The 24847-nt window shown below is 42.4% G+C and overlaps 1 protein-coding gene across 1 annotated transcript in view; it reads left to right on the forward strand.

The window, feature by feature from the left end:
- LOC135570128 (NLR family CARD domain-containing protein 3-like) overlaps positions 1–24544 on the forward strand; it is a 60021-nt gene extending 35477 nt beyond the window's left edge. Inside the window, 7 exon segments of the mRNA XM_065016200.1 lie at positions 10073–10189; positions 13250–13334; positions 13473–13701; positions 15404–17195; positions 17482–17607; positions 17609–17653; positions 23854–24544. Coding sequence (XP_064872272.1) covers positions 10073–10189; positions 13250–13334; positions 13473–13701; positions 15404–17195; positions 17482–17607; positions 17609–17653; positions 23854–24088 — 2629 coding nt within the window. The 3' untranslated portion in view covers positions 24089–24544.
- Positions 24545–24847: the final 303 nt, after the last annotated feature.

Here is a 24847-nt window from a genome sequence, read left to right on the forward strand (position 1 = left end):
GCTGTTCTAGTGGTCTGAGGCAGGTGTTAGATTACTCAGCTGTTCTAGTGGTCTGAGGCAGGTGTTAGATTACTCAGCTGTTCTAGTGGTCTGAGGCAGGTGTTAGATTACTCAGCTGTTCTAGTGGTCTGAGGCAGGTGTTAGATTACTCAGCTGTTCTAGTGGTCTGAGGCAGGTGTTAGATTACTCAGCTGTTCTAGTGGTCTGAGGCAGGTGTTAGATTACTCAGCTGTTCTAGTGGTCTGAGGCAGGTGTTAGATTACTCAGCTGTTCTAGTGGTCTGAGGCAGGTGTTAGATTACTCAGCTGTTCTAGTGGTCTGAGGCAGGTGTTAGATTACTCAGCTGTTCTAGTGGTCTGAGGCAGGTGTTAGATTACTCAGCTGTTCTAGTGGTCTGAGGCAGGTGTTAGATTACTCAGCTGTTCTAGTGGTCTGACTCAGCTGTTCTAGTGGTCTGAGGCAGGTGTTAGATTACTCAGCTGTTCTAGTGGTCTGAGGCAGGTGTTAGATTACTCAGCTGTTCTAGTGGTCTGAGGCAGGTGTTAGATTACTCAGCTGTTCTAGTGGTCTGAGGCAGGTGGTAGATTACTCAGCTGTTCTAGTGGTCTGAGGTGTTAGATTACTCAGCTGTTCTAGTGGTCTGAGGCAGGTGTTAGATTACTCAGCTGTTCTAGTGGTCTGAGGCAGGTGTTAGATTACTCAGCTGTTCTAGTGGTCTGAGGCAGGTGTTAGATTACTCAGCTGTTCTAGTGGTCTGAGGCAGGTGTTAGATTACTCAGCTGTTCTAGTGGTCTGAGGCAGGTGTTAGATTACTCAGCTGTTCTAGTGGTCTGAGGCAGGTGTTAGATTACTCAGCTGTTCTAGTGGTCTGAGGCAGGTGTTAGATTACTCAGCTGTTCTAGTGGTCTGAGGCAGGTGTTAGATTACTCAGCTGTTCTAGTGGTCTGAGGCAGGTGTTAGATTACTCAGCTGTTCTAGTGGTCTGAGGCAGGTGTTAGATTACTCAGCTGTTCTAGTGGTCTGAGGCAGGTGTTAGATTAATCAGCTGTTCTAGTGGTCTGAGGCAGGTGTTAGATTACTCAGCTGTTCTAGTGGTCAGAGGCAGGTGTTAGATTACTCAGCTGTTCTAGTGGTCTGAGGCAGGTGTTAGATTACTCAGCTGTTCTAGTGGTCTGAGGCAGGTGTTAGATTACTCAGCTGTTCTAGTGGTCTGAGGCAGGTGTTAGATTACTCAGCTGTTCTAGTGGTCTGAGGCAGGTGTTAGATTACTCAGCTGTTCTAGTGGTCTGAGGCAGGTGTTAGATTACTCAGCTGTTCTAGTGGTCTGAGGCAGGTGTTAGATTACTCAGCTGTTCTAGTGGTCTGAGGCAGGTGTTAGATTACTCAGCTGTTCTAGTGGTCTGAGGCAGGTGTTAGATTACAGGTTCTAGTGGTCTGAGAGGTTAGATTACTCAGCTGTTCTAGTGGTCTGAGGCAGGTGTTAGATTACTCAGCTGTTCTAGTGGTCTGAGGCAGGTGTTAGATTACTCAGCTGTTCTAGTGGTCTGAGGCAGGTGTTAGATTACTCAGCTGTTCTAGTGGTCTGAGGCAGGTGTTAGATTACTCAGCTGTTCTAGTGGTCTGAGGCAGGTGTTAGATTACTCAGCTGTTCTAGTGGTCTGAGGCAGGTGTTAGATTACTCAGCTGTTCTAGTGGTCTGAGGCAGGTGTTAGATTACTCAGCTGTTCTAGTGGTCTGAGGCAGGTGTTAGATTACTCAGCTGTTCTAGTGGTCTGAGGCAGGTGTTAGATTACTCAGCTGTTCTAGTGGTCTGAGGCAGGTGTTAGATTACTCAGCTGTTCTAGTGGTCTGAGGCAGGTGTTAGATTACTCAGCTGTTCTAGTGGTCTGAGGCAGGTGTTAGATTACTCAGCTGTTCTAGTGGTCTGAGGCAGGTGGTAGATTACTCAGCTGTTCTAGTGGTCTGAGGCAGGTGTTAGATTACTCAGCTGTTCTAGTGGTCTGAGGCAGGTGTTAGATTACTCAGCTGTTCTAGTGGTCTGAGGCAGGTGTTAGATTACTCAGCTGTTCTAGTGGTCTGAGGCAGGTGTTAGATTACTCAGCTGTTCTAGTGGTCTGAGGCAGGTGTTAGATTACTCAGCTGTTCTAGTGGTCTGAGGCAGGTGTTAGATTACTCAGCTGTTCTAGTGGTCTGAGGCAGGTGTTAGATTACTCAGCTGTTCTAGTGGTCTGAGGCAGGTGTTAGATTACTCAGCTGTTCTAGTGGTCTGAGGCAGGTGTTAGATTACTCAGCTGTTCTAGTGGTCTGAGGCAGGTGGTAGATTACTCAGCTGTTCTAGTGGTCTGAGGCAGGTGGTAGATTACTCAGCTGTTCTAGTGGTCTGAGGCAGGTGTTAGATTACTCAGCTGTTCTAGTGGTCTGAGGTAGGTGTTAGATTACTCAGCTGTTCTAGTGGTCTGAGGCAGGTGTTAGATTACTCAGCTGTTCTAGTGGTCTGAGGCAGGTGTTAGATTACTCAGCTGTTCTAGTGGTCTGAGGCAGGTGTTAGATTACTCAGCTGTTCTAGTGGTCTGAGGCAGGTGTTAGATTACTCAGCTGTTCTAGTGGTCTGAGACAGGTGTTAGATTACTCAGCTGTTCTAGTGGTCTGAGGCAGGTGGTAGATTACTCAGCTGTTCTAGTGGTCTGAGGTGTTAGATTACTCAGCTGTTCTAGTGGTCTGAGGCAGGTGTTAGATTACTCAACTGTTCTAGTGGTCTGAGGCAGGTGTTAGATTACTCAGCTGTTCTAGTGGTCTGAGGCAGGTGGTAGATTACTTATTATTACTGTGTAAAACCTAGCAGTACTACTGATTTCTCTGAGAATGAGGCAGATATATATTATTACTGTATAAAACCTAGCAGTACTACTGATTTCTCTGAGAGTGAGACAGATATGTAGCACTTTCTTTTTGAAAGGAAACCATCAAGTGATAGATTTTAAACAAATGCATGTCTGTCATTGAACAACCCCATGCCGTGATTAGATAGTGGAAAAAACACCAATCTTTTTCATAATTTCTTTAAATAATAAAAGCTAATTTAGATAATTTTCTGAAAAAATAAATACTCATGTTATATACCAGGTATCTAAACACAGAGTAAATACTCATGGTATATACCAGGTATCTAAACACAGAGTAAATACTCCTGGTATATACCAGGTATCTAATCACAGAGTAAATACCAGGTATCTTACACAGAGTAAATACTCATGTTATATACCAGGTATCTAAACACAGAGTAAATACTCCTGGTATATACCAGGTATCTTATCACAGAGTAAATACTCCTGGTATATACCAGGTATCTAATCACAGAGTAAATACTCCTGGTATATACCAGGTATCTAAACACAGAGTAAATACTCCTGGTATATACCAGGTATCTAAACACAGAGTAAATACTCCTGGTATATACCAGGTATCTAAACACAGAGTAAATACTCCTGGTATATACCAGGTATCTAATCACAGAGTAAATACTCCTAGTATATACCAGGTATCTAATCACAGAGTAAATACTCCTGGTATATACCAGGTATCTAAACACAGAGTAAATACTCCTGGTATATACCAGGTATCTAAACACAGAGTAAATACTCCTGGTATATACCAGGTATCTAAACACAGAGTAAATACTCCTGGTATATACCAGGTATCTAAACACAGAGTAAATACCAGGTATCTTACACAGAGTAAATACTCCTGGTATATACCAGGGAATTAAACACAGAGTAAATACTCCTGGTATATACCAGGTTTCTAATCACAGAGTAAATACTCCTGATATTGATACAAATAGCGTGTTTGTGTTCAAAATGTTAAACACAGGTTCTACAAATCCCAGAGCACAAAACAGACAAGGTTTTAAAAACTTTTAAAAGGTTGTATTCTGTTAACTCATACCCAAGTAAAACTGAATGCTCTTCAACTGATCGCTGCCTGCACCCGCCCACCTGACTAGCATCACTACTCTGGACGGCTCTGACTTAGAATACGTGGACAACTACAAATACCCACCCGACTAGCATCACTACTCTGGACGGTTCTGACTTAGAATACGTGGACAACTACAGATACCCACCCGACTAGCATCACTACTCTGGACGGTTCTGACTTAGAATACGTGGACAACTACAGATACCCACCCGACTAGCATCACTACTCTGGACGGTTCTGACTTAGAATACGTGGACAACTACAGATACCCACCCGACTAGCATCACTACTCTGGACGGTTCTGACTTAGAATACGTGGACAACTACAAATACCTGGGTGTCTGGTTAGACTGTAAACTCTCCTTCCAGACTCACATTAAGCATCTCCAATCCAAAATTAAATCTAGAATCAGCTTCCTATTTCGCAACAAAGCCTCCTTCACTCATGCTGCCAAACATACCCTCGTAAAACTGACTAGCCTACCGACTGTCATTTACAAAATAGCCTCCAACACTCTACTCAGCAAATCGAATGCAGTCTATCACAGTGCCATCCGTTTTGTCACCAAAGCCCCATACAATACCCACCACTGAGACCTGTATGCTGTTGTTGGCTGGTCCTCACTACACATTCGCCGCCAAACCCACTGGCTCCAGGTTATCTGTAAGTCTTTGCTAGGTAAAGCCACGCTTTATCTCAGCTCACTGGTCACCATAGCAACACCCACTTGTAGCACGCGCTCCAGCAGGTATAGTTCACTGGTCATCCCCAAAGCCAACACCACTATGGCCTCTCTATTGCCTTAATTCCCTAATCGTACTACATCTGCACTGAACATAGATTGTTCTATTGTGTTACAGTCCGTTTGCTAATCCCTTTCTATTGTGTTACTGACTGTCCGTTTGCTAATCCCTTTCTATTGTGTTACTGACTGTCCGTTTGCTAATCCCTTTCTATTGTGTTTCCGACTGTCCGTTTGCTAATCCCTTTCTATTGTGTTACCGACTGTCCGTTTGCTAATCCCTTTCTATTGTGTTACCGACTGTCCGTTTGCTAATCCCTTTCTATTGTGTTACCGACTGTCTGTTTGCTAATCCCTTTCTATTGTGTTACCGACTGTCCGTTTGCTAATCCCTTTCTATTGTGTTACCGACTGTCCGTTTGCTAATCCCTTTCTATTGTGTTACCGACTGTCCGTTTGCTAATCCCTTTCTATTGTGTTACCGACTGTCCGTTTGCTAATCCCTTTCTATTGTGTTACCGACTGTCCGTTTGCTAATCCCTTTCTATTGTGTTACCGACTGTCCGCTTGCTAATCCCTTTCTATTGTGTTACCGACTGTCCGTTTGCTAATCCCTTTCTATTGTGTTACCGACTGTCCGTTTGCTAATCCCTTTCTATTGTGTTACCACCTGTCCGTTTGCTAATCCCTTTCTATTGTGTTACCGACTGTCCGTTTGCTAATCCCTTTCTATTGTGTTACCGACTGTCCGTTTGCTAATCCATTTACATTTACATTTAAGTCATTTAGCAGACGCTCTTATCCAGAGCGACTTACAAATTGGTCCGTTCACCTTAAGACATCCAGTGGAACAGCCACTTTACAATAGTGCATCTAAATCTTTTAAGGGGGGAGGGGGTGAGAAGGATTACTTTATCCTATCCTAGGTATTCCTGAAAGAGGTGGGGTTTCAGGTGTCTCCGGAAGGTGGTGATTGACTCCGCTGTCCTGGCGTCGTGAGGGAGTTTGTTCCACCATTGGGGGCCAGAGCAGTGAACAGTTTTGACTGGGCTTTCGGGAACTGTACTTCCTCAGTGTTGCTAATCCCTTTCTATTGTGTTACCGACTGTCCGTTTGCTAATCCCTTTCTATTGTGTTACCGACTGTCCGTTTGCTAATCCCTTTCTATTGTGTTACTGACTGTCCGTTTGCTAATCCCTTTCTATTGTGTTACTGACTGTCCGTTTGCTAATCCCTTTCTATTGTGTTACCGACTGTCCGTTTGCTAATCCCTTTCTATTGTTACCGACTGTCCGTTTGCTAATCCCTTTCTATTGTTACCGACTGTCCGTTTGCTAATCCCTTTCTATTGTTATCGACTGTCCGTTTGCTAATCCCTTTCTATTGTGTTACCGACTGTCCGTTTGCTAATCCCTTTCTATTGTTACCGACTGTCCGTTTGCTAATCCCTTTCTATTGTTACTGACTGTCCGTTTGCTAATCCCTTTCTATTGTGTTACTGACTGTCCGTTTGCTAATCCCTTTCTATTGTGTTACTGACTGTCCGTTTGCTAATCCCTTTCTATTGTGTTACCGACTGTCCGTTTGCTAATCCCTTTCTATTGTGTTACAGTCCGTTTGCTTATCCCTTTCTATTGTGTTACAGTCCGTTTGCTAATCCCTTTCTATTGTTACCGACTGTCCGTTTGCTAATCCCTTTCTATTGTTACTGACTGTCCGTTTGCTAATCCCTTTCTATTGTGTTACTGACTGTCCGTTTGCTAATCCCTTTCTATTGTGTTACTGACTGTCCGTTTGCTAATCCCTTTCTATTGTGTTACCGACTGTCCGTTTGCTAATCCCTTTCTATTGTGTTACTGACTGTCCGTTTGCTAATCCCTTTCTATTGTGTTACCGACTGTCCGTTTGCTAATCCATGTGGAACTCTAAATTGTTGTTTTTGTCGCACAGCTTTGCTTTATCTTGGCCAGGTCGCAGTTGTAAATGAGAACTTGTTCTTAATAGGCCAACCTGGTTAAATAAAGGTTAAATAAAATGACAAATAAATAACTTAATTACCAATTATTAGAAGGAAAACTATTTCACTCATATTTTAATACATTTTAGGTCAGATTTCATATAAACCTGTAAACACTAGACAGATACTTTAAGGGTTTTTAGCTCAATCATCTGAGCTGGAGTTTACAAACACAACACATAAAGCCAACACATAAACAAATGTAGTCCCAGATATAAATCAAATTGGTGACATATTGGTCACATGATTAGCAGATGTTATTGGTCACATACACATGGTTAGCAGATGTTATTGGTCACATACACAGGGTTAGCAGATGTTATTGGTCACATACACAGGGTTAGCAGGGTTAGCAGATGTTATTGGTCACATACACAGGGTTAGCAGATGTTATTGGTCACATACATGGTTAGCAGATGTTATTGGTCCCATACACAGGGTTAGCAGATGTTATTGGTCACATACACAGGGTTAGCAGATGTTATTGGTCACATACACATGGTTAGCAGATGTTATTGGTCACATACACATGGTTAGCAGATGTTATTGGTCCCATACACAGGGTTAGCAGATGTTATTGGTCACATACACAGGGTTAGCAGATGTTATTGGTCACATACACATGGTTAGCAGATGTTATTGGTTACATACACATGGTTAGCAGATGTTATTGGTCACATGGTTAGCAGATGTTATTGGTCACATACACATGATTAGCAGATGTTATTGGTCACATACACATGGTTAGCAGATGTTATTGATCACATACACATGGTTAGCAGATGTTATTGGTCACATACACATGGTTAGCAGATGTTATTGGTCACATACACATGATTAGCAGATGTTATTGGTCACATACACATGGTTAGCAGATGTTATTGGTCACATACACATGGTTAGCAGATGTTATTGGTCACATACACATGGTTAGCAGATGTTATTGGTCACATACACATGATTAGCAGATGTTATTGGTCACATACACATGGTTAGCAGATATTATTGGTCACATACACAGGGTTAGCAGATGTTATTGGTCACATACACATGATTAGCAGATGTTATTGGTCACATACACATGGTTAGCAGATGTTATTGGTCACATACACAGGGTTAGCAGATGTTATTGGTCACATACACAGGGTTAGCAGATGTTATTGGTCACATACACATGGTTAGATGTTATTGGTCAGATGTTATTTACAATGTCTGCCTAGGAACAGTGGTTAACTGCCTTGTTCAGGGGCAGATTTTTACCTTGTCAGCTCAGGGATTCAATCTAGCAACCTTTCGGTTACTGGCCCAACACTCTAACCACGAGGCTACCTGCCACCTCTACACTCTAACCACGAGGCTACCTGCCACCTCTACACTCTAACCACGAGGCTACCTGCCATCTCTACACTCTAACCACAAGGCGACCTGCCACCTCTACACTCTAACCATGAGGCTACCTGCCACCTCTACACTCTAACCACAAGGCTACCTGCCACCTCTACACTCTAACCACAAGGCTACCTGCCATCTCTACACTCTAACCACAAGGCTACCTGCCACCTCTACACTCTAACCACAAGGCGACCTGCCACCTCTACACTCTAACCATGAGGCTACCTGCCACCTCTACACTCTAACCACAAGGCTACCTGCCACCTCTACACTCTAACCACTAGGCTACCTGCCATCTCTACACTCTAACCACAAGGCGACCTGCCACCTCTACACTCTAACCACAAGGCTACCTGCCACCTCTACACTCTAACCACAAGGCGACCTGCCACCTCTACACTCTAACCACAAGGCTACCTGCCACCTCTACACTCTAACCACAAGGCGACCTGCCACCTCTACACTCTAACCACAAGGCGACCTGCCACCTCTACACTCTAACCACAAGGCTACCTGCCGCCACAGACATACATGGTATCACTTGTTATACATAATTATAATACATAAATCATTGCCAAAAGCACAAGACATACTGTTGCATGTTGGTCTATATTATTAATGGATTGATCATATAGAAATATAAAACATTCTTTTAACTACTACAATGCAATTACATGTGGAGCAGGAACCACTGACTCACTGCATTATTCTATAGTATTATCAAGACACCTGCTGTTAACTCTTAACTACTTAGGACACCTGCTGTTAACTCTTAACTACTTAGGACAGCTCACCAGGTGTCCTAAATATTGCGTACAGAACTGTCCGCGTCCCCGTACAGAACTGTCCGCGTCCACGTTCGGTGTGGCGCCAAGCCGGTTACGCGCAGAGTGGACTGAGGTGATCTCGGGGAATAACGATGGAGTTTGTTACAGTGTTGAGACACCGAAGTTTATTGTTCAATTTGCTTTTTTCTTTACGGTCGGGGACAGTATGAGTGTAGCCAGATCCTTTTCACTCTCTATCCTTGTTTCAATTTGTGTTTCACCGGATTCATCATCGAGAGGAGGGACAGAACCAAGCTAACCAAGCTATTCGGTACAGCTCGGTAAGCTAGCTAGCTACTTTACCAGCAGCATCCTAGTTATCCTAGCTAGTCGGTACAGCTCGGTAAGCTAGCTAGCTACTCTACCAGCAGCATCCTAGTTATCCTAGCTAGTCGGTACAGCTCGGTAAGCTAGCTAGCTACTCTACCAGCAGCATCCTAGTTATCCTAGCTAGTCGGTACAGCTTGGTAAGCTAGCTAGCTACTCTACCAGCAGCATCCTAGTTACCATAGCTACCACTACATCATCACCGGCTCCCCGGTTGTTTCTTCCACCTGTTAAATCCCGGTGAGGCTTCTCCCTCTCTCGTTGACGGATGCTGGCTACCTCTGTCCGGTTCTCCTCTCTTCACTAGATGGACGGTAACTTTAGTGTTTAACCCGTCTGTGTCCAAGGACCAAACTTTTGAATATTATTTTCAGGGCGCCTCAATAGCAGGTATTGAACCCCGGGTAAATAATCACTAGTCAGAACCTCAACCTCAGTATACATTCATTATAAAAATCATCTTAATATCTGATATTGTGAGTAAACAACCTCGAGAGTGCGTCTTCCAGCCCTCTAATAAATTACATCATTCAACCCTCCCGGTTAGTAAATGTACCTCAACATGCCCCCGGAGAAGGCAGAGTAACGACACCAGCCTTTTAGCGGGGCTGACAGACTGACTACAACGCTCGTGTTGCTAAATTAATTTCGTTTTTAAAAATGACACACTGCTCGCGCGCTGCAACGAGCGTCTAGAAGTCAGTTCTATTTGTGAAACTCTTCTTATGTTTCCCCATCTGAGCTCAGAGTAGATGAGAGATATAATGTTTGTCTCTGTTGTGTTGAAGTCCAATCAAGCAGGAGAGACCAGCCTCCCCTGTTCCCAGCTGTGTGTCCATGAAGAGTGACCTGTCTATGAATCTACCTATAAACTTTAGAGAGGGAGACTTTTCTACTGAACAAAGGTAAGAAGAACTCATGGGTCCTGGTCAGTGAGTTAAACAACACTGTCTCTAGTCATTTCTCCTCCCATTTTCCCATTTATTGTTGTTGTTTTCATAATCAATAGGCTAATCCTTTTGTCCATTTTCATAGTCCTAAAACAATATTAAACAAACACAACATTGACTCAGTACTGGTTCTCCTTATAGCCTCATTATTACCTCAACTACCTGGTACCCTGCACATTGACTCAGTACTGGTAGTCCTTATAGCCTCATTATTACCTCAACTACCTGGTACCCTGCACATTGACTCAGTACTGGTAGTCCTTATAGTCTCATTATTACCTCAACTACCTGGTACCCTGCACATTGACTCAGTACTGGTAGTCCTTATAGCCTCATTATTACCTCAACTACCTGGTACCCTGCACATTGACTCAGTACTGGTAGTCCTTATAGTCTCATTATTACCTCAACTACCTGGTACCCTGCACATTGACTCAGTACTGGTAGTCCTTATAGCCTCATTATTACCTCAACTACCTGGTACCCTGCACATTGACTCAGTACTGGTACTCCTTATAGTCTCATTATTACCTCAACTACCTGGTACCCTGCACATTGACTCAGTACTGGTTCTCCTTATAGCCTCATTATTACCTCAACTACCTGGTACCCTGCACATTGACTCAGTACTGGTAGTCCTTATAGCCTCATTATTACCTCAACTACCTGGTACCCTGCACATTGACTCAGTACTGGTAGTCCTTATAGTCTCATTATTACCTCAACTACCTGGTACCCTGCACATTGACTCAGTACTGATACTCCTTATAGTCTCATTATTACCTCAACTACATGGTACCCTGCACATTGACTCAGTACTGATACTCCTTATAGTCTCATTATTACCTCAACTACCTGGTACCCTGCACATTGACTCAGTACTGGTACTCCTTATAGCCTCATTATTCCGGTCGGTAACATTTGAGAGTGAGGCAAATATATAGCATTTTGCGGAAAAAAAACATGATTATTTGTCTCTCTGAAATGAAGACATCAAGTTATTTTAAACAAATACATATCTGTCATTGAACAACCCCATGATTAGATAGTGAACAACCCCATGATTAGATAGTGAACAACCCCATGATTAGATAGTGAACAACCCCATGATTAGATAGTGAACAACCCCATGATTAGATAGTGAACAACCCCATGATTAGATAGTGAACAACCCCATGATTAGATAGTGAACAACCCCATGATTAGATAGATAGTGAACAACCCCATGATTAGCTAGTGAACAACCCCATGATTAGATAGTGAACAACCCCATGATTAGATAGTGAACAACCCCATGATTAGATAGTGAACAATCCCATGATTAGATAGTGAACAACCCCCATGATTAGATAGTGAACAACCCCATGATTAGATAGTGAACAACCCCATGCCATGATTAGATAGTGAACAACCCCATGATTAGATAGTGAACAACCCCATGCCATGATTAGATAGTGAACAACCCCATGATTAGATAGTGAACAACCCCATGATTAGATAGTGAACAACCCCATGATTAGATAGTGAACAACCCCATGATTAGATAGTGAACAACCCCATGCCATGATTAGATAGTGAACAACCCCATGATTAGATAGTGAACAACCCCATGATTAGATAGTGAACAACCCCATGATTAGATAGTGAACAACCCCATGATTAGATAGTGAACAACCCCATGATTAGCTAGTGAACAACCCCATGATTAGATAGTGAACAACCCCATGATTAGATAGTGAACAACCCCATGATTAGATAGTGAACAACCCCATGATTAGATAGTGAACAACCCCATGATTAGATAGTGAACAACCCCATGATTAGATAGTGAACAACCCCATGATTAGCTAGTGAACAACCCCATGATTAGATAGTGAACAACCCCATGATTAGATAGTGAACAACAACCCCATGATTAGATAGTGAACAACCCCATGATTAGATAGTGAACAACCCCATGATTAGCTAGTGAACAACCCCATGATTAGATAGTGAACAACCCCATGATTAGCTAGTGAACAATCCCATGATTAGATAGTGAACAACCCCATGATTAGATAGTGAACAACCCCATGATTAGCTAGTGAACAATCCCATGATTAGATAGTGAACAACCCCATGATTAGATAGTGAACAACCCCATGATTAGATAGTGAACAACCCCATGATTAGCTAGTGAACAATCCCATGATTAGATAGTGAACAACCCCATGATTAGCTAGTGAACAATCCCATGATTAGATAGTGAACAACCCCATGATTAGATAGTGAACAACCCCATGATTAGCTAGTGAACAACCCCATGCCATGATTAGATAGTGAACAATCCCATGATTAGATAGTGAACAATCCCATGATTAGATAGTGAACAACCCCATGATTAGCTAGTGAACAACCCCATGATTAGATAGTGAACAACCCCATGATTAGATAGTGAACAACCCCATGATTAGATAGTGAACAACCCCATGATTAGATAGTGAACAATCCCATACCATGATTAGATAGAGAAAAAACACACCAATCTCTTTCAGAAATGCTTTAAACAATAGAAGCTAATTTACTAACATTTCTGAAAAGTGATATATAGTGTTTTGGAATGAAACTCTTCTTCTGTTTCCCCATCTGAGCTCAGAGTAGATGAGAGATGTAATGTTTGTCTCTGTTGTGTTGAAGTCCAATCAGGCAGGAGAGACCAGCCTCCCCTGTTCCCAGCTGTGTGTCCATGAAGAGTGACCAGTCTATGCATCATCCTATAGTGTTTAGAAAGGGATACTTTTCTACTGAACAAAGGTAAGAAGAACTCATGGGTCCTGGTCAGTGAGTTAAACAACACTGTCTCTAGTCATTTCTCCTCCCATTTTCCCATTTATTGTTGTTGTTTTCATAATCCATAGGCTAATCATTTTGTCCATTTTCATAGTCCTAAAACAATGTGTGTGTGTGTGTGTGTGTGTGTGTGTGTGTACCTGTACTCCCTGGATGAGGAGATGTAATCTCATGTTTTGTTCACAGAAACCAACAGGAGAGATCAGGGTCAGAGATTCTCAGTTGTCAGTCTTCCCAGAGTCATCAAACAGACCTGGACTCCATATTCAGTGTATGTTGTCCTGTTATGTACATTTGTTTTTGTTTACCTCAAGTACAGTTGATCTGTCAATCATTCATTAATGTGTTAATGAGAAAGCATTTCTTCTCTTGCATAACTAACTTAACTAATTTACTTAATTTATTTCAGATGCTTGAAGAGAAAATTATGACATTTGTGAAGAACGAGCTGAAGATGTTCAAGAGAATTCTTAGTCCAGAACTCCCAGAAGGCTTTGAGAGTCAGAAGCAGGATAAGGAAGTGGTGGATGCTGAAGATGAGAAGCAGGAGAGCAGTGCCAGAGAGGGGGCTCTGAAGATCACACTGCACATCCTGAGGAAAATGAACCAGAAGGAGCTCGCTGACACACTGGAGAAATGTAAGATCTGTCTGCCTCATGTTGAATGATGTTTTATAACATTTAAAAGCTGTAGCTAAAGTACAGCTAAAGTAGCTGTGTAACTACATGATATTGTAGCAGCCTTCACACTGTAATTGTTCAGAGTAAATAACTCACAGACACTAGAGAAGCTTTAACCAAGTTTAATTCTTCCCAGAGGGTCGGTACAGCTGTTATTCAGACAACAAAACATCTGACACAAGCACTGATATTTAACCCTTTCTCCTAGGCTGAGTCTCCTCCTCCCTTTCTCCTAGGCTGAGTCTCCTCCTCCCTTTCTCCTAGGCTGAGTCTCCTCCCTTTCTCCTAGGCTGAGTTTCCTCCTCCCTTTCTCCTAGGCTGAGTCCCCTCCTCCCTTTCTCCTAGGCTGTCTCCTCCTCCCTTTCTCCTAGGCTGTGTCTCCTCCTCCCTTTCTCCTAGGCTGAGTCTCCTCCTCCCTTTCTCCTAGGCTGAGTCACCTCCTCCCTTTCTCCTAGGCTGAGTCTCCTCCTCCCTTTCTCCTAGGCTGAGTCTCCTCCTCCCTTTCTCCTAGGCTGAGTCTCCTCCTCCCTTTCTCCTAGGCTGAGTCTCCTCCTCCCTTTCTCCTAGGCTGAGTCTCCTCCTCCGCAGCCGAACAGCCAATGTATCTATGTTGCTATACAAACCTTAGTGATATCTGTTCTTCCTCACTGCATCTGAGTGCACTATATACCTTCCTCCTATACCCATTACCTTCTGGTGTAGACCCTCCACTATATACCTTCCTCCTATACCCATTACCTTCTGGTGTAGACCCTCCACTATATACCTTCCTCCTATACCCATTACCTTCCTCCTATAACCATTACCTTCTGGTGTAGACCCTCCACTATATACCTTCCTCCTATACCCATTACCTTCCTCCTATAACCATTACCTTCTGGTGTAGACCCTCCACTATATACCTTCCTCCTATAACCATTACCTTCTGGTGTAGACCCTCCACTATATACCTTCCTCCTATAACCATTACCTTCTGGTGTAGACCCTCCACTATATACCTTCCTCCTACAGATACCCATTACCTTCCTCCTATAACCATTACCTTCTGGTGTAGACCCTCCACTATATACCTTCCTCCTATACCCATTACCTTCTGGTGTAGACCCTCCACTATATACCTTCCTCCTATACCCATTATCTTCTGGTGTAGACCCTCCACTATATACCTTCCTCCTACAGATACCCATTACCTTCCTCCTATAACCATTACCTTCTGGTGTAGACCCTCCACTATATACCTTCCTCCTATAACCATTACCTTCTGGTGTAGACCCTCCACTATATACCTTCCTCCTACAGATACCCATTACCATCCTCCTATAACCATTACCTTCTGGTGTAGACCCTCTAAAGTCCCTCAGTGACATGAATAAGTATATTTCATATTCTCAAAACAACACCTAGTGACCTCATCAAGTAGCAGCAGGGATGTGTTGTGGTGATTCATTTAGAGAGAGAACATTAATAATACCATCAATAATACCAATAATAATATAATCAGTCACACCAGTCTGTAATGCATTATGAAAACATTTACACATTTATACAGTCAGTTAAGAGAATAAATTATTATAATGTAAAACTTTATAACAGTCCTACAATACTGTAGGCATTAAAACAGACATAATATTAATATCCTCTGTGTTATTTCTTCATTCAGATGAGCTTGCTGTGATTTGCCAACGTGAACTCAAATCTAATCTAAAGAAGAAGTTTCAATGTGTATTTGAGGGGATCGCTAAACAAGGAAACCCAACACTTCTCAATAAGATCTACACAGAGCTCTACATCACAGAGGGTGGAACAGGAGAGGTCAATAATGAACATGAGCTGAGACAGATTGAGACAACAACCAGGAAACAAGCAAGACCAGAGACTGCAATCAAATGTAACGACATCTTCAAACCCTTAACTGGACAAGACAAACGTATCAGAACTGTGCTGACAAAGGGAGTCGCTGGCATTGGAAAAACAGTCTCTGTGCAGAAGTTCATTCTGGACTGGGCTGAAGGAAAAGCAAATCAGGATGTCCAATTTGTATTTTCATTCCCTTTCCGGGAGCTGAATTTGATGAAAGAGGACAGACACACTTTCATTGAACTTCTTAATCACTTCTCAATGGAAACCAAACAATCAAGAAACTCCAACTACGACAAGTACAAAGTTCTGTTCATCTTTGATGGTCTGGATGAGTGCCGACTGCCCCTAGACTTCCAGAAGAACAAGATCTGTTGGGACGTCACAGAGTCAACCTCAGTGGATGTTCTGCTGACAAATCTCATCAGGGGAAATCTGCTTCCCTCTGCTCTCCTCTGGATAACTACCCGACCAGCAGCAGCCAATACGATCCCTTCAGGGTGTGTTGACCAGGTGACAGAGGTACGAGGGTTCAATGACCCACAGAAGGAGGAGTACTTCAGGAAGAGATTCAGTGATGAGGACCTGGCCAGCAGAATCATCTCACACATAAAGACATCAAGGAGCCTCCACATCATGTGCCACATTCCAGTCTTCTGTTGGATTTCTGCAATAGTCCTTGAACACATGCTGAAACATAAGAGAGAAGAGATGCCCAAGACTCTGACTGAGATGTACACACACCTTGTGGTGTTTCATACCAAACAGAAGAATGAAAAGTATCTTGGGAAAGAAGAGACAGATCCACACTGGAATAAAGAGAGCATTCTGTCATTGGGAAAACTGGCTTTTCAACAGCTTGTGAATGGCAATCTGATTTTCTATGAAGAAGACCTGAAAGAGGCTGGCATTGATGTTAATGAAGCCTCAGTGTACTCAGGATTGTGCACACAGCTCTTTAAAGAGGAATGTGGGCTGTACCAGGACAAGGTGTACTGCTTTGTTCATCTGAGCATTCAGGAGTTTCTGGCTGCTGTATATGTGTTCCTCTCATTCATCAACATCAATCAGAATCTCATGGACAAACCTCAAACAACGTCCAGGAAACTTTCTGTGAGGATCAAACAAAGGCGTAAAGTTACTTTCTACAAGAGTGCTGTGGATAAAGCCTTACAAAGTGAGACGGGAAACCTGGACCTTTTCCTCCGCTTCCTCCTGGGCCTCTCACTGGAGTCCAATCAGAAGCACTTACGAGGTCTACTGACAAAGACCAGAAGCAGCTCACAGAGCCATGAAGACACAGTCGAGTACATCAAGGAGAAGATCAGGGAGAATCCCTCTCCAGAGAGGAGCATCAATCTGTTCCACTGTCTGAATGAACTGAATGACCATTCTCTAGTAGAGGAGATCCAAAGATACCTGAGATCAGGAAGTCTCTCAAAACCCAACCTGTCACCTGCACAGTGGTCAGCTCTGGTCTTTCTGTTGCTGACTTCAGAAAAGGAGCTGGATGTGTTTGACCTGAAGAAATACTCCAGATCAGAGGAAGGTCTTCTGAGGCTGCTGCCAGTGGTCAAAGCCTCCAGAGCTGTTCTGTGAGTAAATAAAATGACATATAAGAACTAATCATCAGGAAGAAATATTCAGTTTAGAGAAAAATATGTATTATAATATGTATATAATATTATATTGAAAAACATATTGAATAAATTCATTGATTTTCACATTAGTATAACAATATGACCATACAATTCTAGGAGACGGAAGATGAATCTATATGTTGTTTGGGAGAATAAACCAAATGCATCTGCCATTGTCCTTCTACACTACTGGTGTTAAATGAACAGTGTGTTTGTGAAGTCATGATGATCTCTTTGTCAGGCTGTCAGGCTGTGGAATCACAGAGGAAGGCTGTGCTTCTCTGGTCTCAGCTCTGAAGTCAAACCCCTCACACCTGAGAGAGCTGGATCTGAGTAACAATGACCTGAAGGATTCAGGAGTGAAGCTGCTCTGCTGGACTGGGGAATCCCCACTGTAAACTGGAGACTCTGAGGTCAGTATTCCTGTAGTTGGTCAACAAGTGAAAACTGTTATCCAGATCCACATGTGTTTACCAGACACACATAGTCCACACCATATGTGTTTGGACAGTGAAGCTTACAGTTTTACATTTGGTGCTATGCTCCAGCATTTTGGATTTGAGATACAATGTTTCATATTAGGTGACAGTACAGAATGTCACCTTTTATTTGAGGTTGATGGTGAGAGGTTAGCATGTTTTGTTGTAGTCTCTGTTATTGGTAATGGTGAGAGGTTAGTATGTTTTGTTGTAGCCTCTGTTATTGGTAATGGTGAGAGGTTAGTATGTTTTGTTGTAGTTTCTGTTATTGGTAATGGTGAGAGGTTAGTATGTTTTGTTATAGTTTCTGTTATTGGTAATGGTGAGAGGTTAGCATTTGTTGTTGTAGCCTCTGTTATTGGTAATGGTGAGAGGTTAACACAGGGGTGGGCAAACTTTTTGACTCGCGGGCCACAATGGGTTCTAAAATTTGACAGAGGGGCCGGGCCAGGAGCATTTGGAGGGAGTGTTTGGGCCGGATATACTAAAGCATTAAATGTAGTGTGTGCAAACCTCATAGCACAGTAAGAACACTACAACCCAATTTATTAACTGTCTTTCAAATGTGAAAAATAGCCCTTATCAGTTAATAAATTTGTCTCAAGGAATATGCAAGATATGGCATTTACATACTATTTCGCAGATACTGGGAGGAGGAAATGTAAATAGATTAAAATAACATACGCACTGTGATTTATCAAGATTGCGTCTGTTTTTAATAAGTTTCAATCGAAGGTGCAAAGTTAAAGAAATCAACATTTATTGAAAAATGGAATCACTTTCAACATTCAAAACATATTATTACACAACGAAATGCTCAAGCTCAATAATATCTACTTGTGTTAAACTCCGCAAAATCATGGATGGATTGTCCTGACCGCGCGCTCTACAAACTCGCCACGGACGCCCTCGCCTTCACGCGCAAACAGTACACGTGTATCGTTGCCAAGCACACAGACATAGGCTGTATTAAATATCCTACCTGCAGCTGAAAATTTAAATTTAAATTAAGAGCGATGTGCGGCGTGTTAATTAAGCTACTGTACCGCTGCTGTGCGTAAATGCGCATGGCTCTTAATTAAAAGACGCACTTCCAAACTTTCCATATGCATTTTTCATAACACAGCAGAAAAACTCACCATTTCAGTGGGAACAGTGTTGTTGGTCTCCCTTTTTGCCAGTGCATCAAAGTCTGGAGTTAGTTTTGTTGTGGCAATTCTCAGGACAGATCTGAGGTGTTGGTCAGTTAACTTGGATCTGTGATGGGCTTTGTTGATTTTCATGACGCTAAACGTCTGCTCAAGCCAAACAATACCAGCATCTTCTGCGCAGTCCTCCGGAGGTTTGGAAACGCGGTCTCGTTAAGTGAAGCGTAAAAGTCATTCAGTTTAAGAGACTTGAACTTCTCCTTTGAGACGGAGTCAGACTGAAGATCGATCAGTTCCAATTGCAGCTCCTGCGGTGCTGATTCGGGGTCTTGTGACAGGGGACAGGACACCAGTTGAAGTGACTTGTCAATTTTTTCAAAATCACAGAACCGACGGCAAAATTCTCTGTGCAGATCGTCCAGTGATTTGCAGTATTTCTTCGCATTTCGGGCGGCCTCTTTCTGCACGGCTAGTGTGGGGAAATGTGCGAAAGATTTGTTTGACATTTGCCTGGAGAATAAAACCAGCTTGGATTTGAAGGCTCTCACATTTGTGTACATGTCGTGCGCAAACTGATCTTTCCCCTGTAGCTTCACGTTCAGCTCATTCATGTGTGAAAATATGTCCACAGCAAACGCAAAGTCACAAAGCCAGTTTGTGTCGCTCAGCTCGGGAATTCTTCGGATTTCCCATTAAATTAAAAAATGAGCGAATCTCGTCTTTGAGCTCCCAGACTCGTTGAAACACTTTCCCCAAACTTAACCAGCGGACGCGAGAGTGGTAAATTAGGTCCTGGTGATCCGCATTAGTTTCTTCCAGGAACGTAATGAACTGACGATGATTAAGTCCCCTTGCTCGTATGAAGTTAACAAGTTTTACAACTGGATCCACGACGTGATTAAGCTGCAATACAGACTTACACAGAGACTCCTGATGAATGATGCAGTGAAGTAAAATAACATCCTGGTCAGGGTTTTCTTCTTTCACTTTATCCTGGATTCTTTTCAGCAGCCCGATGTTTTTTCCAGTTAAATTTGGCGATCCATCCGTGGTGACATTGGCAAGTTTACTCCAAGGTAGCTTCATTCTCTCGATGACAGCAGACACCTGTTCATATAAGTCCTCTCCTCGCGTTTTCCTTTCAGTGATTCCATGCTCAAAAGCTCCTCCGTTATCTCAAAACTGTCGTTAATCCCTCGGATAAAAATTAGAGCTGAGCAGTGTCTTTTATGTCGTTACTTTCATCCAGTGCTAGTGAATATAACTTAAAGGACTCCGCCTTTTTGTTTAACTCGCTGACTATATCTTCGTCAATCAGTTCCACGCGGCGAGTCACTGTCCTGCCAACCTCTGAGCAGTAGCCGCCCGTTCTTGTGTTGACTGCTTGCTAGCATAGTTTGCATGCTTCGTGGCAAAGTGACGGCTGATATTGTACTCTTTGAAAACCGCAACAGCTTCTTGGCATATCAGACATACAGCCGTTGATCGGACTTCAGTGAAGAAGTATTTTGTTGTCCACTCCTTATTAAACACTCGGCATTCGCTGTCCACTTTCCTTCTCTTTGGTCCGCTCATTTTCACAGAAGGGCTTAATGGTGACGTGAAACGAAGTGAAAATTAAAGTGAAATAAAGAGAAATACGCGCCACTCCAACAACGGTCAATGTGTTTTGAGTGCGCCATCTATTGGGGAAACGTCGGCATTGCAGGGAAAGGGGAAAAAAGGAGGTTTTTACTATAATTTGGACAAGTTCGGCGGGCCGGATTAAAAGCCTAACGGGTTTATGGGCCGGGTCGTAGTTTGCCCATGTCTGGGTTAGCATGTTTTGTTGTAGTCTCTGTTATTGGTAATGGTGAGAGGTTAGCATGTTTTGTTGTAGCCTCTGTTATTGGTAATGGTGAGAGGTTAGCATGTTTTGTTGTAGCCTCTGTTATTGGTAATAGTGAGAGGTTAGCATGTTTTGTTGTAGCCTCTGTTATTGGTAATAGTGAGAGGTTAGCATGTGTTGTTGTAGTCTCTGTTATTGGTAATGGTGAGAGGTTAGCATGTTTTGTTGTAGCCTCTGTTATTGGTAATGGTGAGAGGTTAGCATGCTTTGTTGTAGTCTCTGTTATTGGTAATGGTGAGAGGTTAGCATGTTTTGTTGTAGTCTCTGTTATTGGTAATGGTGAGAGGTTAGCATGTTTTGTTGTAGCCTCTGTTATTGGTAATGGTGAGAGGTTAGCATGTTTTGTTGTAGCCTCTGTTATTGGTAATAGTGAGAGGTTAGCATGTTTTGTTGTAGCCTCTGTTATTGGTAATAGTGAGAGGTTAGCATGTGTTGTTGTAGTCTCTGTTATTGGTAATGGTGAGAGGTTAGCATGTTTTGTTGTAGCCTCTGTTATTGGTAATGGTGAGAGGTTAGCATGTTTTGTTGTAGCCTCTGTTATTGGTAATAGTGAGAGGTTAGCATGTGTTGTTGTAGTCTCTGTTATTGGTAATGGTGAGAGGTTAGCATGTTTTGTTGTAGCCTCTGTTATTGGTAATGGTGAGAGGTTAGCATGTTTTGTTGTAGCCTCTGTTATTGGTAATGGTGAGAGGTTAGCATGTTTTGTTGTAGTCTCTGTTATTGGTAATGGTGAGAGGTTAGCATGTTTTGTTGTAGCCTCTGTTATTGGTAATGGTGAGAGGTTAGCATGTTTTGTTGTAGCCTCTGTTATTGGTAATGGTGAGAGGTTAGCATGTTTTGTTGTAGCCTCTGTTATTGGTAATGGTGAGAGGTTAGCATGTTTTGTTGTAGCCTCTGTTATTGGTAATGGTGAGAGGTTAGCATGTTTTGTTGTAGCCTCTGTTATTGGTAATGGTGAGAGGTTAGCATGTTTTGTTGTAGCCTCTGTTATTGGTAATGGTGAGAGGTTAGCATGTTTTGTTGTAGCCTCTGTTATTGGTAATGTTGAGAGGTTAGTATGTTTTGTTGTAGCCTCTGTTATTGGTAATGGTGAGAGGTTAGCATGTTTTGTTGTAGCCTCTGTTATTGGTAATGGTGAGAGGTTAGCATGTTTTGTTGTAGCCTCTGTTATTGGTAATGGTGAGAGGTTAGCATGTTGTGTTGTAGCCTCTGTTATTGGTAATGGTGAGAGGTTAGCATGTTTTGTTGTAGTCTCTGTTATTGGTAATGGTGAGAGGTTAGCATGTTTTGTTGTAGCCTCTGTAACTTTCTCACTCATTATTATTCATGATTCTTTCATGATTTTTCTTAATCATGACATCATCAGGATTAATGTATTATTGTTTAGAAACATGTTATCTACTCTCTTAGACAGAAAAGTTACTCCACTCATCATCCACCATTTTATTATTGGACAAAACACAACCAAAAACACAACCAAAACACACTGCAAATGCAAACAATGACTTTACGACCAAATTTCAATGAATATGGGACCAATTACCTTTGACTACTTTAATACACTATACGTGAATTGGTCAGAATACTTAAGACTTCTTCAAAAGGGGGCTGGATACATAAAGTGCTTTTATTTTTCTAAATGTTGAAACAGAAATGTATTAAAATATCCTCAAATAAAAGGTGACATTATATACTGTCACCTCATATGAAACATTTGATCTGAAATCCAAAATGTTGGAGAATAGAGACACATTTAAAATGTCAGCTTAACTGTCAAAATAGATATGGTGTGGACTGTATACTCAATACAATCTAAATCTGATACCTCACTGTCTAAATAGATATGGTGTGGACTGTATACTCAATACAATCTAAATCTGATACCTCACTGTCTAAATAGATATGGTGTAGACTGTATACTCAATACAATCTAAATCTGATACCTCACTGTCTATCAAATCAAATCAAATGTATTTATATAGCCCTTCGTACATCAGCTGATATCTCAAAGTGCTGTACAGAAACCCAGCCTAAAACCCCAAACAGCAAGCAATGCAGGTGTAGAAGCACGGTGGCTAGGAAAAACTCCCTAGAAAGGCCAAAACCTAGGAAGAAACCTAGAGAGGAACCAGGCTATGTGGGGTGGCCAGTCCTCTTCTGGCTGTGCCGGGTGGAGATTATAACAGAACATGGCCAAGATGTTCAAATGTTCATAAATGACCAGCATGGTCGAATAATAGTAAGGCAGAACAGTTTAAACTGGAGCAGCAGCATGGCCAGGTGGACTGGGGACAGCAAGGAGTCATCATGTCAGGTAGTCCTGGGGCATGGTCCTAGGGCTCAGGTCCTCCGAGAGAGAGAACGAAAGAGATAAGGAGAGAATTAGAGAACGCACACTTAGATTCACACAGGACACCGAATAGGACAGGAGAAGTACTCCAGATATAACAAACTGACCCTAGCCCCCCGACACATAAACTACTGCAGCATAAATACTGGAGGTATTAGATATGGTGTGGACTGTATACTCAATACACAATCTAAATCTGATACCTCACTGTCAGAATAGATATGGTGTGGACTGTATACTCAATACAATCTAAATCTGATTCCTCACTGTCTAAATAGATATGGTGTGGACTGTATACTCAATACAATCTACATCTGATTCCTCACTGTCTAAATAGATATGGTGTGGACTGTATACTCAATACAATCTAAATCTGATACCTCACTGTCTAAATAGATATGGTGTGGACTGTATACTCAATACAATCTAAATCTGATACCTCACTGTCTAAATAGATATGGTGTGGACTGTATACTCAATACAATCTAAATCTGATTCCTGACTGTCTGTCTTCTGACTGATACTGCTTTTTAAACTGGTCTGGTCAGTCTACTAAAATATTTGTATTATACATTTTTGTACAAGAAATACTTTGATAATTTGTCATTTATAATAATGAAACATTCATTTATGAATAGATATGGAAGGTTTCAGGACACTGATATATATGAATATGTTTTTTTTACTGCCACTATTTTCACCACCAAAGAATATCAGTGTGGTTTTAATATGATTTGACTCTTTGCAGGCTGTCAGGCTGTCTAGTCACAGAGGAAGGCTGTGCTTCTCTGGTCTCAGCTCTGAGGTCAAACCCCTCACACCTGAGAGAGCTGGACCTGAGCTACAATCACCCAGGAGACTCAGGAGTCAGACTGCTCTCTGCTGGACTGGAGGATCCACACTGCAGACTGGAGAAACTCAAGTATGTAGAGGGTTTATGTCAATGTTCATATCAGACATGTTGGACTTATCAGGCTAGTTAAGACAAACATTCTGACCAACACTTGGACAAAGTTATATGCTGACTGGACAAACACACACACACTGGACTCACACACTGGATTCACACACTGGGGACACACACACACTGGACACACACACACACTGGACACACACTGGACACACAGGACTCACACACACAAACACTCACACACAAACACACACTGGACAAACACACACTGGACACACACATACAGACACACACTGGACACACACACGCTGGACTCACACACACACACACAGTACACACTCACACACACAGTACACACACACAAACACTCACACACACGGACACACACACACACACTGGACACACACAGGACTCACACACACACACACAAACACTCACACACACACAAACATTCACACACAAACACACACTGGACAAACACACTGGACTCACACATAAACACACACACAGTACACACAAACACACACACACATGCAAGCACTGGACACTGGACACACACACACACACTGGACACACACAGACAAACTAGACACACACACACTGGACACACACACACACACACACACACACAGTACACACACGCAGTGCACACACACAAACACACACACATACACACTGGACACACACACACACACACTGGACACACACACTGGACACACACTGGACACACACACTGGACACACACACACACACTGGACACACACACACTGGACACACACACACTGGACACACACACACTGGACACACACACACACTGGACACACACACAGGA

Source organism: Oncorhynchus nerka, unplaced genomic scaffold, assembly GCF_034236695.1.
Source record: "Oncorhynchus nerka isolate Pitt River unplaced genomic scaffold, Oner_Uvic_2.0 unplaced_scaffold_1088, whole genome shotgun sequence".
Lineage (NCBI taxonomy): Eukaryota > Metazoa > Chordata > Actinopteri > Salmoniformes > Salmonidae > Oncorhynchus > Oncorhynchus nerka.